General features: G+C 38.7%; 1 protein-coding gene across 1 annotated transcript in view; it reads left to right on the top strand.

Annotated features, from left to right (window-relative positions):
• The window catches only part of PRMT3 (protein arginine methyltransferase 3), a 67400-nt gene extending 51847 nt beyond the window's left edge, over nt 1-15553 (top strand). Inside the window, exons 14-16 of the mRNA XM_074149108.1 lie at nt 4097-4147; nt 4356-4443; nt 14856-15553. Coding sequence (XP_074005209.1) covers nt 4097-4147; nt 4356-4443; nt 14856-14965 — 249 coding nt within the window. The 3' untranslated portion in view covers nt 14966-15553. The remainder of the gene's footprint in view (nt 1-4096; nt 4148-4355; nt 4444-14855) is intronic.
• The last annotated feature ends 576 nt before the right edge of the window (nt 15554-16129 follow it).

The following is a 16129-nucleotide window of genomic DNA, read 5'->3' as shown; positions in this document are numbered from 1 at the left end:
GCTGTCAACTTTTTTTCTAGTATGAAGAAATCATTAAATTGGGTGTAAAAAAAACAAGGTTTCCCTTTGACATAGGCCCACCTGCTCTTTAGACTAAGGTTTTATAGATTAACTGCTAAATTTGAGGCTTCTCTTTCTCTTGGGTTCCTTGCTTGTGTGTTTTCTACAAAAAGGTCTCAGAGCAATGCTGGGATCCTGCATGCCCTCCCTGTATTTTAGCACAGAAGCAGCCCTATTTCTTGTGATAAAGCTTTTAATTGAACAATCATGTATTGGAATGGGTGGTATGAATTCCTAAAGGAAATAGAGAAAAGAGTATCTGTAGCTAATCGCTTACCAGTTTAAACTTTAATGTAGGCTTGGGACCATGTCAGCCTTGAAACTCGTTGTGACTGTCCTTACTGATTGCTTTTCTTGTTCTATGGAATTGTCTGGCGGGTTTTAGGAAGGCCGGGTGTGCACTTTTTAATGAGTCTGCAGTTATCCACGCAGCTGGCTTGAGATCCCTTAGGCCTCGGGCAGATCAAGTATGATGAAACAGCTCAAAAGCAGAAAGATCTCAAAAAGGCAACAGTATACATAAAAATGTAAGCGTAGCATAGTGTTTGGGTGAGCATATGGAGCAACCCTTTTCTTGAGAAGAGCTAGTGAATTTAATAATTCCTTTAACATATCTGTTCAGAAATAAAACTGAATTTTCTTCATTAAAATCATGTAGAATTTGGTTAAATTGAATGCCTTTTAAAATGCTTTTCTGACATGGGAGCACGCGGAGTCATCCCCATGAAATAAAGAGGAGGAAAGGAAGAAGGTAATTAATTTAGGCTGGAGTTAAATGAGAGGCTTCAGGGTAGACTTGACCTTACGTTTATTACCTAGGTGTATGCAAATCGTTGTACTTCTGTTGAATTGCAGGTTTAAACTTTTGGTTTGGTTTCCTCTTTTACAGGGTAAGCCACAGGCTGTGTGCATCAAAGAGGGATATATTTAATTTGTGCATTTTCACTTTTTGTATTTCCTCAACTGTAATTGACTTGTAGAATAGCTGCCATAGCGAATACTAAACAAAATTTGCAGCTGGTCAGTTTGGTAGCTGGTTTGGTATTAGACTTTTTGTTTTCCCAAAGATTTAAAATGCGAGGGGAGAGATTTTTATCTGGAGATTAAATGCAGTGTTGGTAAGTGATTGATGGTAGGTTGCCTAAAAATTTTTATTAAAAACAAATCACATAATTGTAACCAATTCCATAAGACAAATGTCAGTTTTCAAAACATCATTCTAACTCTCTCCGGTACGTATTTAAGCATATAATCGATATTTAGCTCTGCGGGACTGGGATCTGAACCTTGCCTATTGATATAGCTCACCAGAGTGTGTGTTATGGTTTTGGGGTTCCCACCCTGCCCAGCTTTGACTGGCTGGAGACAATACATCTGGAAAGGGATCTAGGATTTCAATCAGGAGTTGTCAGACAAATTTGAGGAATGTTGGGGAGCACCTGAAGCCGTTCACAGGAGCTTATCTTTAGTGACTTGAGGAATTTGTTTGCTTAGAGTGTTTTTCTATAGTTTTTTTTTGTTTTGGCTCAGCAATTATTTCAGAATCAATATTGAAGGACATATATCCATGTTAGAATGTAACAAAAAGAATGTAATGGATCAATATAGAGCTCTTGCTCTCTGTAATGCCTTGAACTCTTGAACTCTGTAATGCTTGGAGCTCTGAGTAAGGTGGTCTCTGTGAAGTATAATAATTACTGTTACCGCCTCTTGATTTAGATAGTCAATGTTTCAGGTTCTTTGAGTGAGGGAAACCATTGATACTGTAAACAATAAGGTGGTCATTTTTCCTAGTCATTTACAGAAGGTGTACAAATCCTGTTTCCCTGAGCACAGGAGCCAGCAAATAGCAGGGAGCAGTTTTTTGCTTGTAATTGCAGTTTCCCCTCAGCCTGAACTTGATCCCCTAAAAATGTTCATCTGGGGACGTGTTTTCAGGACAGCATGTAGGGTGTTTCTGTTACTTCCTGCTGCCAAATGTATAGATAATTGTATCCACCTTAGCAATGGTATGTCTGCTTGGAGTTTTTAGCTTTCTAGTCCTAAATGTAGCTCGATTGTCTCATTTTCTCTGGAAGCCATTTTCGCCCCTCCATTTTGAATTTATTTTTGTTGTCTCAACCTTGTTTTCCTTTCTCAGATCCTAGGTCTTACTTGTAAACATATCAACAGTATTGACCTGATATTTTATAGGACTTAGTAGGTCTCTGACTAATGTCCAGAAAAGATTGTGCATCAACAAAAGTAGTCTGATGGGTCAATAAAACAATCTCAGCCTTTACTCAGAAAGGCATATTAGAGACAAGGCTCTAATTCACTTGGGAATGAGATTCTCAGCGTTGAGTGATAGGACTTTAGTAAAGGGATGGAAGAGTCACTGTTTGCAACGTCTGGTGCTCATTTGTCACAAAGGTCCCTCAGTGTCTCCTTGGTCCATTTTTTTTGAAGAATATTTTCCCACATTGGAATTTGGAACTTGCCAGTCTTCTCTGGAGTACCCTTGCTTGAAAAGCTAACACAAGTGCTTTAACATAGGCTTACTTGCTTTAACACATTGTATTCTCCACCATGTTGGTGAAAGCTGTTCTGGGTTTAGACTAGAGAGGAAAAATACCAGAAAGGTTTAGCTAGCATTCAGTTTACATATTTCATAATGAGAAAGCCCTATGCCGTTCAGTTTGTTACCTGAATTTTGTAGGCGTGTCTGACTTTTTTTTTTTTTCCCCTCACGATATATCGTATATAGTCAACATGAAGGGCGTGCTGCAGAGCATGTCCTTTGTAAATGTTTGGAGCAACCAGCTTTCCAGACTTAGTGTAGGAGAAGAAACACCAGTGCTGTGAGCAGAAGGTTGTAATCAGTTGTTTGCACTGAGCTTTCATGCCACTGGCTTGCCATCGTTGAATTGATATGCATCTTGTTGGAACGTACTGTAGCAGGAAGGGATTCTCTCCACGTTGGCTGTAGTTGGAGTTCCTCAAAAGCTCTATTCTGGGTCATTTCTTCAGGCTGATGTAAAATAGAAAAGCATAACTGCCTTGGGCCCATGGTATGATTTGCTTTAGCCTTTTTGTAGAAGACAGTAAAAAGTAAATAAAGGTGAGCATGGAGAGGAATTCAGAGGTGAAACTGGAGTGGATGGTCTTTTATTAGCATCTTCCAGTTCTTTATTTAAATTCTTTGAATTTCTGGGACTATCACAAGGCTTTTCTTTTTTTTTTTTTTTTTTTTTGTCAAAAATACAGGCCAGTATTAGAAGACCGTATAACTGATAATGTCGGTATACTGTTTTGTGTGTGGACAATCTTGTATTTCTTTTCCTCTTCAAGCTGGAAGAAAAGTGCCGCTAATGAATTATGCACTGAAGAGAGAGGCTCTTCTTGAGGTTAGGAGTGGGATGGCAGGAGGGACACAAGTGGTGTTCCAAAGACTAATATGGAGAGTTACTATTAGAAACTACTAACCATTTAAAAAGCCGTTGTGAGGCATTTGTGAATCTTTTTCCTTATCTGTGTGTGTAGTAGAGGAAGAAAAATACTCCCTGCCAGGTTATGCTCTGCTTCTGTTCACAGGGAGCTGTTGTGGAAAATAGCATTAAGCTACGCAAAGAGTGAACGTGTCACGCAGAATCCCTTGTACTGTGTGTCTAGTGAGGGTCATGGGAGCTGTAGAGGACCAGGACTGAATTTTATGCTCGTGGGTTTGCCCATCTGAAAGGCTGTTTTCTCATACGTAATCCTAGTTGCACTTAGGGCGTGTGGGTTGTTTTGGAAACTCGGACTAAAATTTGGTACGTAATAAAATGCAGTTACAGTGGGCTCAATATTCTTAAGTAGAACAAAGATGTGATGACAGCTTATTTTTTTACTTAGGATTTCTAGCATGCTTGAAAGCATAAATCTAAGCTTGTTCCACTCAGTAAAGGCTTGAAAAGGAGTAGCAATCCCAATAAACGTATATATTAATGACACTTTTTCTTAAGTGTCACTATGATCCTTTATTATATTTGCTTTTTTCCTCTTTTTTTTTTTATAGGCAGTTGCTGGTTATTTCGATATATTTTTTGAGAAGAACTGTCACAACAAAGTGAGTATTTGGGGTAATGCATTTTTAAAATGTGTTTGAGAGATGAGGGTGTGTTTGTATTGTATTGTATTCTGCCTCAAGGTGTTTGGCAGTGAGTCTATTTTGCAGTACCAAACACTTCATGTGCATGTGCATTTGGTAATTGATTGATGTGGTGTGATATCAAAAATGTTGTTCTTAATCAAACTCTTGAACTCTTCCATTGCAGGTCTTGTTTTCAACTGGTCCCCAGTGTACCAAAACACACTGGAAACAGACAGTTTTTCTCCTGGAGAAACCAGTTCCTGTAGAAGCAGGTATATTTGGATTCAGTTGTGGTACAACAATGATTGTGTTACGCATTAAATTTAAATCGAATTTTAAATTTAAGTTATCATTAAATTTAAATCGAAAATACTTTAAAAATTATATAACTGTAAAGAAGAACTATTAAAGAAATCTTTCGGCTGCTGCTAAGGATTTTTTTTTGTCTCAGCAAAGCTCTGGGAAATATCTATCTATACAAAATTTATGTTAAAAATACATATAAATGTCTGCATAGCTATACTGTAAGTGGACATATGTCTTATACTTGCATAGTTCCATACTGTAATTTTGATGAGAACTTCTGTATCAAAGCACTTCTGAGGAAGAAAAATGTAAAACCATAATGCTGTTATTAACATTCTCTTAATTTTAACCTTAAGTTAAGAACCTCTTGTTCTTAGTATCATATTTGTCAAGTGATTGCATAGGACTTTTTGTAGCACTCCTGAATTATGCTGTATTTGTTAAATGAATCATGAGTATATGCATGGGTGTTGTATCCGGCACTGTGAGATTACTCTGTAAATACAGTTTCAAAGAACTTGCAACCACGAACTTGATCCATTGAACTATGGAAAAAGTTATTTTGATACACTGTACATATTTTATAAAATGGGTAAGTTCCATAGTATGTGTCACCTTGAATTTGATGCAAGTAAAAAGGCATTTGTTGTCATAGGGGATGACCCAACATTCAGATGATAAATTGTTGAAGTAAGGTTTTGAACTAAAGTGATGTCCGTTAGAGGTTTTAATTATTTCTAGTTGGTAAGTCTTGAAAATACATTTCTATGCAAGTAGTCAAACATTTCTTACTTTATAGACACAGAAGTATGTCTGTGACCGTCACAGGATAGTCATGCAAGAGAATGGACGTACAGCAGGTCAAGAGTTCTAAGTCTTGCCCTCTTACTCCTATAGAATCGCACTTTCTTTCAGACTCACCTAGTCTTTTTGCAAAGGAAATAAAGTAGGTAATTTTTTATGCTGTTTTATTATTTTTTTATTTTTCTCCACTTAACCACTAGATATTTGCTCAGCACTATGGAACTCTTACCCAGTGGTGAATTAGTCATCTTTGAGGGCCATTTTTCATTACAGACAAGGACCAAGGGAGGAACCTCAGAATGGAGCTCGTTTCTGCTGATTGGTTGATAAATTCATGGTAATACATGGCCCCAACCTGAATAGTTCATAACTAGATCAGACGTATTGGGGAAAAGCATATAAAAACTTAAGTGGATGCTGCAAAAAGCCCTGAGGTCAAGAGGCTTAGAGATGTTATAGAGAAGTTTTGACATAGATGGAATATTGTCTCTCTTAACAGACCTAATTATGAATGTACAGTGGTGAAAGCAACTTCTGCGCTCAATTAAACTGCTTTTACGGTTGCCTCTTCCAGCTATCAGCCATGACAACTTTTTACCAGGAGCTTCTTCCCTAAAGGCACTATGGTCTGTTTTATCAAAATAATTTCTCTTTCATGCTTTGACTTTATATTCTTAAATAATTTTTATTTGCATTTTCTTGAGTCCCGTCACTTCTTGGGGTGCACATATGCATTGGTGCATTTGTACTTGGCTTGTGCTCTGTTCAGTTTCTCTTTCTAGATGAGGCTGACCTAAGGTCTCCTTGCTGCAACTCATTAAATTTCAATGTCATAGAGTGTGAAGTGAGAATTTTTTAAGTGCAATGACATTTGATAGAATATGCACATTATTTAATATTACATAGATCATTTGACATTTGGTAAATGTGTGAAATTACTGGGAGGTGTGCCTGGCTCTAGAATTCTAGTCTAGATGCAGTGACTTTCTGAAGACAACTGCAGCAGCAGCGTGCTTTGAAGCAGTGAACACAACCTAGTTGACCTTCAAGATCACTTTGGCTGTAACTCTTCCCTTTCTCTTTATTAGCTCATATTTCTTAAGATTATTCCCATAACAAATCTTGTTACAGCTATGTCTCTCTTTTCTTTCTACCTGTCTCCTCCTCTTTGTAATTATTTAAGGTCCCCTTTCCTATCCTTTTACCCGTTCTTTCTGTTTTTATATTTTATATAAAATTACTACTTTAACCTAGGGTTTTCTACCTGTTACTTGTACTGTTAGAGAAGGTTCTGAGAGAAACTCTTTATGCAATATACTTTGTTTGTAATCCCAGTTTTAATTTCTATGGGATATTTGTTGTTTATGGACGACATAAGCCTATCAGGGCAGAAGGTGTTTCCTGATACTTATGTAGGAATGTTGCGTAATGTAGCTGTTTTTTTGGAAAAAAAAAAAACAAAAACAAAAAAAAAAAAAAAAAAAAAAACAAAACAAAAAAAAAAACCAACATTTTCTCTGATCCTCCTCCTCCATTGTTCCAAAAATCTTTTTTCCCCAAGACATGTTACTATAAGTACATATTTCCCTATCTTAAATTTTTTCATATTTTTTTCTTTCTAAAAATAGCGACTTAAATATTCATCTCGGTAATTAGTAGTTAACCCTATTTTTTGATTTCTTCAGTCTTTCCCTTTGTATTTTTACCAGCTAAACAAACTGCTCAAACTTCTTCTGCAGTGTATGTAAGGTTGCACTTTGAGCTGTTTCTCATCTGGGACTTGTTAACGAGTCCTCACTGCTTGTTACTATTTTACCACCTGTTGTTTCTGCCTGGCACCTTGAACTGAGCTCCACTCCAAGTTTAGCCTCTGGGGAAATTTTTTGTCTTCAAATGGACTTTTCTCGGTGCAAGTTAACTGACCAAAAAAAGGAACTGTATTAGATGAAACACATTTGCATAATTTGAAGGCTTCAGCCTTTATGTCCATCCCTGTGTTTTACCAATGTTCATTAATGCTCTGTATAAATTCTTAGAATAAGAAATGTATAGATATGGTACTGGGAGACAGAGCGAAGAAGTCCCACTTGTGACAAAAAGTATTCATAGAATCATTTAGGTTGGAAAAGACCTCCAAGATCATCAAATCCAACCATAAATTTATCACTGCCAAAACCACCACTAAACCATGTCCCTAAGTGCTGTGTCTACCTGTCCTTTAAATACCTCCAGGGATGGTGCCTCAACCACTTCCCTGGGCAGCCCATTCCAATGTCCAATCTGAACCTTCCCTGGCACAACTTGAGGCCATTTCCTCTTGTCCTATCCCCTGTTCCTTGGGAGAAGAGACCGACCCCTGCCTCTTCACACCCTCCTTTCAGGGAGTTGTAGAGAGCAATAAGGTCTCCCCTCAGCCTCCTTTTCTCTAGGCTGAACAACCCCAGTTCTCTGTCGCTCATAGAACTTGTTCTCTAGACCCCTCGCCAGCTTCATTGCCCTTCTCTGGACACAATCCAGCCCCTCAATGTCTTTTTTGTGGGAAGGGGCCCAAAACAGGACACAGTATTCAGGGTGTGGCCTCACCAGTGCCAAGTACAAGGGAACAATCGTTTCCCTAGTCCTGCTGGCCACTACTACGTTCTCACAGGCCCACCTTTCAAGCCTGTCCAGAGGGATCTGGATGGCAACCCTTCCCTCCAGCGTGTCGACCACTCCACAAAGCTTGGTGTCATCAGCAAACTTGCTGAGGGTGCACGCAATCCCACTGTCCGTGACCCGACAAAGATGTTGAACAGGACTGGTTCCAGTACTGACCCCTGAAGAAGGTCACTTGTTACTGGTTTCCATTGGGACACTGAGTCTTGGAATAATCTGACCAGTGTACCCATGGTGGCATTTGCTTTCAGTATTTTAATAGGTTGTGAAATATTTGAAATGCTTTCTTGTCTTGAAAGCATCTTTCAGACAGGGTGGGTTTCTTCCCCAGTAAAGAAAAGTGGTTCCTTCAGATTTCTAGTTCTGAGTAAAACCTAGTTCTGAGTTCTGACCTAAAGTCTCTCTCAGATGTTGTGTAGGGGGTATGCCTGAACCGGTTATAAGGCACTGATTGTATTTTGATTTGCTCTGTAAAAGAAGTTGAGCTTCACAGATATCTGAACCTGTTGGGTATTTAACAGGAAAAGTCTCCTTTATGCCATTGCAAAATTGTTTTGTTCTGCAGTGTGAACTAGTTAATTTTCTCAGCTGTTTGATGCCAGGTTATTTGTTGTAAAAATGGATCTATTTTCTCAGCCATAAAAAAGACTGAGTGTTTTGATCTCTATTCTAATGATAACAGAATCAAGCCATTACAAGCCAAAGGCTGGAGAGGTAGGCTCAAGTAAACCTCATGATGTTCAACAAGAGCAAGTGCAGATTATGCACCTGGTCCGGAACAATCCTCGCTATCAATACAGACTGGGGGATGAGGTATTAGAAAGCAGCCCTGAGGAAAGGGACTTGGGCGTGCTGATGGACAAGAAGCTGGACATGAGCAGGCAGTGTGCTCTCGCAGCCCAGAAGGCCAGTCGCATCCTGGGCTGCATCAAGAGATGTGTTGCCAGCAGATCCAGAGAGGTGATTCTGCCACTTTGCTCTGCTCTGGTGAGACCTCCTGAGTACCTGAGTACTGTGTGCAGGTCTGGAGCCCTCAATATATAAAGGACATGGACCTGATAGAGAGGGTCCAGAGGAGGGCCACGAAAATGATCAGGGGGTTGGAGCACCTCTGCTACGAGGACAGGCTGAGGGAGCTGGGGTTATTCAGCCTGGAGAAGAGGAGGCTCCGGGGAGACCTCATAGCAACCTTCCAGTACCTGAAGGGGGCCTACAGGAAGGCTGGGGAGAGCCTGTTTATAAAGGCCGGCAATGACAGAACAAGGGGTAATGGCTTTAAACTGGAAAAAAGCAGATTTAGATTAGACATTAGGAATAAGTTCTTTACCATGAGGGTGGTGGAGCACTGGAATAGGTTGAGGCCCCTTCCCTGGAGACATTCAAGGTGAGGCTCGACGAGGGCCTGGGCAACCTGGTCTAGTTGGGGGTGTCCCCGCTGACTGCAGGGGGGTCGGACTAGATGACCTTTGAAGGTCCCTTCCGGCCCAGATGATTCTATTCTATGATTCTATGAAGCTTGCAACTAATCCTCCCTCCTTTGCTGTTCCTGCCACAGCCTGCTCTTGGTGTGCAGTGTTCACACATTCTCTGGGATGAAATGGGAGAGGCTTAATGCTAGATCCAAAGGTCTGGAGAGTGAGGCAATAGAAGTTACACCTAATTAATACTTCTGATTTGCCACTAAATTTCAGCTTGGTATGGTAGACAGCTTTGTATATAGTTTTAATGGGTAATTTCTGTTGATTTGGTTTAGATTTGATGTGTGAGTGGGGGATAGTCTCTTACTACTCATGTATTCTGAAAAGCTAGTTTTCCTCCTCACAGGCTGTGACGAGAGACTTGAAGCTGATGAACGATGAAGTAAAACAAAATAGTATTGACATGTTGGATATACTTTAACTGCTTAGCATGCAGTAAAATTAAAGAAACTGGAGAAAGAAGCCAGGTGATAATTTATTGCCAGAAAAACTGGTGTTTCTTAGACAAAATAATATTGTATTGTAGACTCCCTACAGAGTACAAGGCTTCACTTAGCAGCCCTTTTAATAGCTTGAAAATGTCTTTATTTTGAAAAATGAAATTGAGATGTCAAAGCAGTGTCTTTTTCTTATTAATGGTCCAAACATGAGTCTTGTCCTTTCATTGAAATGTTCCTTGTAACTTTCATAAAGAAAAATTTATAGACAGAATATCATTGTTTGTCTCAAGCATTTACTAAATAAAATGCTTACAAAAATTATTTTAAAAGGTGCACAGAATCTTTTCAGTAACAGTGCATTAAGTTAAAACCCAGATCTGTATGCAAGCAAATTCTATTAGCAATAAAACAGCATATTGTTGGCATTTTGTGTTCTTGATATTGCGGTGCAGTGGAAATAAAACCTTGATTTGTTTTTCTACGGTGCTAAAAGGGGCTAACACAGCAAAACTGAAGTAGAACTCACGTGACTAAGCCCCTGTAAAATCCTTGATTATCTTTAACTCCCCAGTTGCCATAATTGGGTAGCTGTTTGTAACTTTACAAACTGAAAAATGTTAATTTGCCTACCTAGAGAGTTTTGTAAAGAGTTGGAAAACAACACTGGCACAATTAATCTGTCTCAATGTTTTGATCTTACACAATGCTGAAGTATTTCAGTATATCCCAGTTGGATAATTTGGTTCCTAATTGAGATTTTACTGTCTGTTTTGCCTGTCTACGGCTGCAGCATAGTGTCTGTAGAATACTGTCACTTGTTTACTTACAAGTGATACCTCCAAAAATGATGCTCGCTTTTAAAACCTAGTAATTGTTAAAACTTGGATTTTTGAGGTCAAACGAAATCTTGCATGTCTTACGCTCTGCCTTTCTAAATCTGCGGTTTAAAATAATCCTGCTGACTTTTCAGAAACATTTGTAAGTGTGTATTAGTGGCACTATATTGAGAGAATCTCTTCCTGTGGCTGTTTTATCTCATTGAAAGGTAATAGAAATTTTGTATCTAGAAAGGAAAACTTGGATGGATTTCTTGTGCTGTTCTCCGTGGCCCCCTTTTCAAATTCTGAGGCTCCAAGAGGATGTGCCTCATACAGCAGCAACAATCTGGTTTTCTCAGAATTTTGTCACAACTGCTGAGAAAGACTGGGACAAAGCTATACAGTTTAGGATCTCTGCTACAAAAAGTAATGGCTACAGCAGCTATACTTTTTCAAGGACCACGGATCTGGCTTTGGCCTTCACAGTTCCCTGCAGCAACTATTTCTGGTACTTGAGCTACCTCTGGACGTGCACTCACTTGCAGTGTGTGCGTGTTATTTTAGGCAGCCAACACTACATACGAAGGCACGTATGACTACTACTTAGAAGCTTGTGGTTATTGAAGTGTAGGAGATTTGTAAAGATTTTTCTCACCAGCAGTTCAGTAGTTAAGGTGTCTGTAACCCAAATCCGCCCCAGTTTTCTAGCAGCTGTCTTTGAAGTGATTGCAGCGAGATCTTTTGTAAGGTTCTTAAATTTTCATGGCGGTCAGAATGAAGAATGCATTGAGTACCGTGTTCTTACTTGTCTCACTGTTAGCTTCATAAAGCTCTTCCACAGGAAGAAAAGGAGGAAACCTGAAGGATCTTGATTACTGGCTACCTTTGCTAGCTCTCTCAATCTTTTTCATCATCAGAGAGGGAGGGGATCCCAAGTTGTGTTGAAAGGCAGGGTAGTTCTTCAAGTTACAAGTTCATTGCCATGGATCATTTTGAGCTTTAAGCCGCTGTTACAGATATGCATTCAGGAGACTGCGTGGAATCTTTGGTTCGATCAAATCCTTTCAGATCAATGAAGTTATAGACTGAAAAAAATATGGTTTGTTGGGCCTAAACACTTAGTAATAGGGCATAGGGCTCTTGCCCTGAGAGGTATCTTCACTCACAGACTGCAGGCTTGTCTGATGTATGGCTGTATTGCACAAACATAATTGAAAGACGATTGCTTACAGTTTCGCTCATGGTAAAAGTCAGAACCAAAATAAACTATTTTGAGTGTTCAGAGCATGTGTATAGGGTATACTGCAGAGCGTTTTAATCAGATGTGTGTTATTTGGCAATGGGTCAGTATGGACCTAGGGATGCATTTTATTCCTGTGCTAGCAAGCTTGGGCAGCTCTCCTGCTGAATCCTTTTGGTTTTGCTTTTTTTTTTTCTTTTTGGGGACAAAATTCAGGGCTCCCAAAGGGATAATAAAAATGCGGGAAGGGGGTTGTAATGGATTCAGTTTTGTCCTAATCAAACTGCAATGGCACTGTGTGGTTTACTTGCATTCAGCTGAGCATGATAAGAGCAAGGTGATGCAGCTGAGTCCCAGAGACGTCTTCCTCCAGGCAGCTCGTAGGACAGCAGAATGGTGAAAAAACATCAGTCATTTTCTATCTACATGACATTGATTAATTGTTCAGAACTGCCTTTTTGTGAGTTGGTTGCACTGCTGTTGTTTGCTTCGGCCCTCAGAAAAGACTGTTTAGAAAGGCAGATTTAATGTGGTTACTGCATAAGAAATAGCTGAGAAAAATGGAGTGCGTCATTTCATCAGCTGCCTTTACGAACAGAATCGCAGGGATCTGTTCTGTGAAGTCAGCTGTGATCTATGAAATTATATTTAGATTTTTACTTCGTTTATTGTATTGCTTTGTTTTATAAGTTTTAAAGGGTAAGATTGCCATGTGGATTGATTTAAATAGTGGAATTTTAATTCTCTTAGAGGCTTAACAATTTTTAAAACATTCAGTATTACAGGATGCTAAATAATTAAATTAATATTATATATAATATTAATAATATTAAATAATTAAATCAATTAATTTTGCAGCAGTTCTGAAAATCTGTGTGTTCTAACTAGATAAATCTTCCTAGCTGGAAATAAGCTAAAATGCCCTTTTTTCTTTACTTTGTCCTTCTACCTGGCAAATCTGCCTCTGTTTAAGCAATCTGTGAAACCATTTTCACAATTCTTTGCCAATCACGTACTGTTATCTCAGTCATGTGTGTCCACTGCCCAAGGAACATGGAATTTGCTGGCTTTATGTTGGGGCATGGGATGGGGGTTGGAGGAAGCAGATGAAAGCTAATAAGAAAACTAAATTCTCTTTCATGTCCTCCAGTGCTGCCTTCTCAGTAAATTTGTGCTTAAGACTCAAAAATATGAATAATATTGTTAATTAAAGTAACTCCTTAAGTATCTGGAAATAAAGAATCTTGTTGAAAGCTTGGTCTTTCAAAACTGTTTTTGAAATAAAACTTTCAAATAAGCTGATAGTAAACCCTCTGACTAGCTATGGATTTCAGTTTATGTGACTTTTACATGACAGACACAAACTTTATAGTCTTGTTTTAAATTTATATAGTATGAATCAGTTCCTGGAGCTCCTCATAGCTGTAAATCTAGTTTTCTACTATTTTACTATGAGGATCTTAGGTGTGGGGAGGAGAGGGGGGAAAGGAAAGAGGGGGGGAAGAAGTTAAGAACAGCTGTGTCTGGAGAGAAATGGGTTCATTGTCCCTTTGTTTAGTCCTGTGTAAAGTTTCAGAAAGTTGCATAGCTATAAAGGCTTTTCACATCTTATCCATTGCATTTGTTTGCATTTTGAAAAATGGACTGTTAGATCATGCAGTTGGACTTACAGATCCACAAATAATCTCCTGTCTTGTGTGTGAAAAGTAAAGTTATCTCCTTAGAGAGTATACACAAGTTTTCTAAGCCGGCACAGCAGGTTTAATTTTTCTCCTCATTTATTTCAGAATCTGAAAGTGCTTTTAAAAGCTAGAACAGACCTTTGAATTATGTAAAGAACAAAGGTTGAAGAACTTGATGTGCTGTGGAACTGTAGCTGCTGGTTAGGGTGGCACCAGCACCCTAAGCGCAGGCTAGGACAAAATGTTAAACAGAAACATCAAGGCCTGGAACTTCTCTGGGACAAAAGCTTTTACTTAAATTTAGTCACACTGAAAGTGAGAATTGTGCCTCTCTAGATGTCTCTCAGCTCTTTCCTTCTGCATCAAAGCTTTCTCTCTGGTTTTAGGTGAAGCACATACATGATGACTGTTGTGGTCAACAGAGCAACAAAACTTGCTGTTAATAATGTATATATTTGAAGTGCTGTGAAGATTTCTGTGTTTAATGTTTCCTGCCAAATAAAAACTTTACTGAATTAGAGCTTAAATGAAAGGCAATGCAAATAAAAACCATATGGCATACTCAGTGGGAAGTGGAATGGGTTGTTGTGGTTACTTGGTTTTACTCAAAGTTGATAGCAGGGGTGTGTTTAAATTAGGGAGCACAGCAAAGGAATAATGCAATATTAAATCTTGTGGACTAGCAAGTTTGCTTTTTTATACTGTTTTATTACTGCTAATAATTTGCTCACTTCATAGATGGAAATCTATGTTCAAGAATTTAAACATCTTATACATAATTTCATGAGAAACCGAGCTGATATTTGAAGCTCGGGGATGGAGGCTTTTTTCTTTATGCACGGCACTTAGTACCTGTCCAGCTGAGAGTTGTGTGTCCCTGGAAATTCTGGGTACTGATGTGCAGATCCAGCTCAACCAGATACAAAGAGAGGTTAGTGTATCCAAGGAATACAGTGGTTTTTTCCGTAATCACAAGTAAAATAACTGGCATATCAGCTCTTTGGGTGGGTCATCTGAGAAGTAAAGCATCAGATGTAACTCAGCACCTCACCAGGTGTAACTGCAGCCAGTTTGACCTATGTTTACTATCGAGGCCATTGCTTAGAGCTTTGAAAATATAAAGGAAACCTTCATAGACTTGTTTACTTCTGATTAACTTGGAACACCTTGTCATACAACGTAAGGGTATGTAATACATCTTTGCTGCTATTGTGCATGATTCAGTAATTTAAGCATAGTAATTTCCTTTTTACTTTTGCAGGAGAGGCCCTGAGAGGAAAGATAACAGTCCGCAAAAACAGAAGGGATCCACGGTCCCTCTTCATAACCCTTTCAGTGAAGGACACACAGCAGACCTACAGCCTCCAGTGAAAATTCTGCGTGTATAACTTTGGGAAATGTCAAATTTAAATATTAGATTTAACTGTTGATAACTGTTTCTAAATATCTGAAAATGGTAAACTCTTGGATTTGTGTATGTATATGCACACACAAGAATATGAAAAGTTTACCTAGAATTGAGAGAGTACTGTTCAGATGCTTCTGCACTGGGATATGGAGACTGATGACAAAATCAGATTCTGCTGTGTTTCGTGTGATGTGGGGAAGGCAAGAAAGATGGTTTGGGGTTATGTGAGACTGCTATGTGAGAGAAATAAGATTAAAGTCTTGCTGTAAGGAATAATAAATATGATCTCTCAATACTGTTTTATTCTCCAACTGGCAAAATACTTTTGCTATTTTATATATATTTTTTTTTTTCACGAAAGAAGAAGCTAAATCATGTGCCAGTGCTCCTCAGCAGTAGCTGGAAAATCCCAGAGGAAATAAGTTTGGAATTGCAACTGCAGGATGGCAGCAACAAAGACTTTATTTTTATTACACTTCTGTAATTAAAAAGTTGTATCACATTTCAGTTACATTTATCTAAATAAATGAACCGAGTATGTTATATAATGCAGTTGCTGGTTTCCTTGTTTTCTGTGTAATTGGAAATTCTTCTATCTATCCAGTGATGGCTCATTTATTTGTGGCTACAGTTTTTTCTGTACTAGCCTACGGGAGCATAGGTGGATGGAAGCATGTAGTTTAGCAGCTTTAGGAGAAATACGATGAACAAAATAGGAGCAATTGCTGAAACGGTGAATTTGGTTGCTTACAGAAACAGACTATGAACAATCCAGGATTGATGTGTGTGTCGTGATGTTTCAACACTTTAAACTGCAATAGAGTTGGAACCGAGTGTAACACCATGCAGTTTATGTGCTTGTATTGTACACATATATTTGAAAGTGGTTTCAAAAATTGTTTCAAGATGCAAAGATAGCAGTGTTTTGCTAGTCATCTCTGAGCTGCTGTTAAAAAATAACGTTAGGACCTTTTTTAAAGGACTAAGACGAGAAGGAAATTCTTTCCCTTGGAATCTGCTCAACAAAGTATAGGTAATTGTATATTGTATCATGGGGTGAAATACTTAGTCTTTTGCCTGTAAGTAAAGAAGAGTGTTACCATTGGTAATGCTAATTTGGCAGAAAA

The sequence above is a fragment of the Numenius arquata genome, chromosome 6 (genome assembly GCF_964106895.1).
Source record: "Numenius arquata chromosome 6, bNumArq3.hap1.1, whole genome shotgun sequence".
Taxonomy (NCBI): Eukaryota; Metazoa; Chordata; class Aves; order Charadriiformes; family Scolopacidae; genus Numenius; species Numenius arquata.
This window is presented reverse-complemented; position numbering and strand designations above follow the sequence as displayed.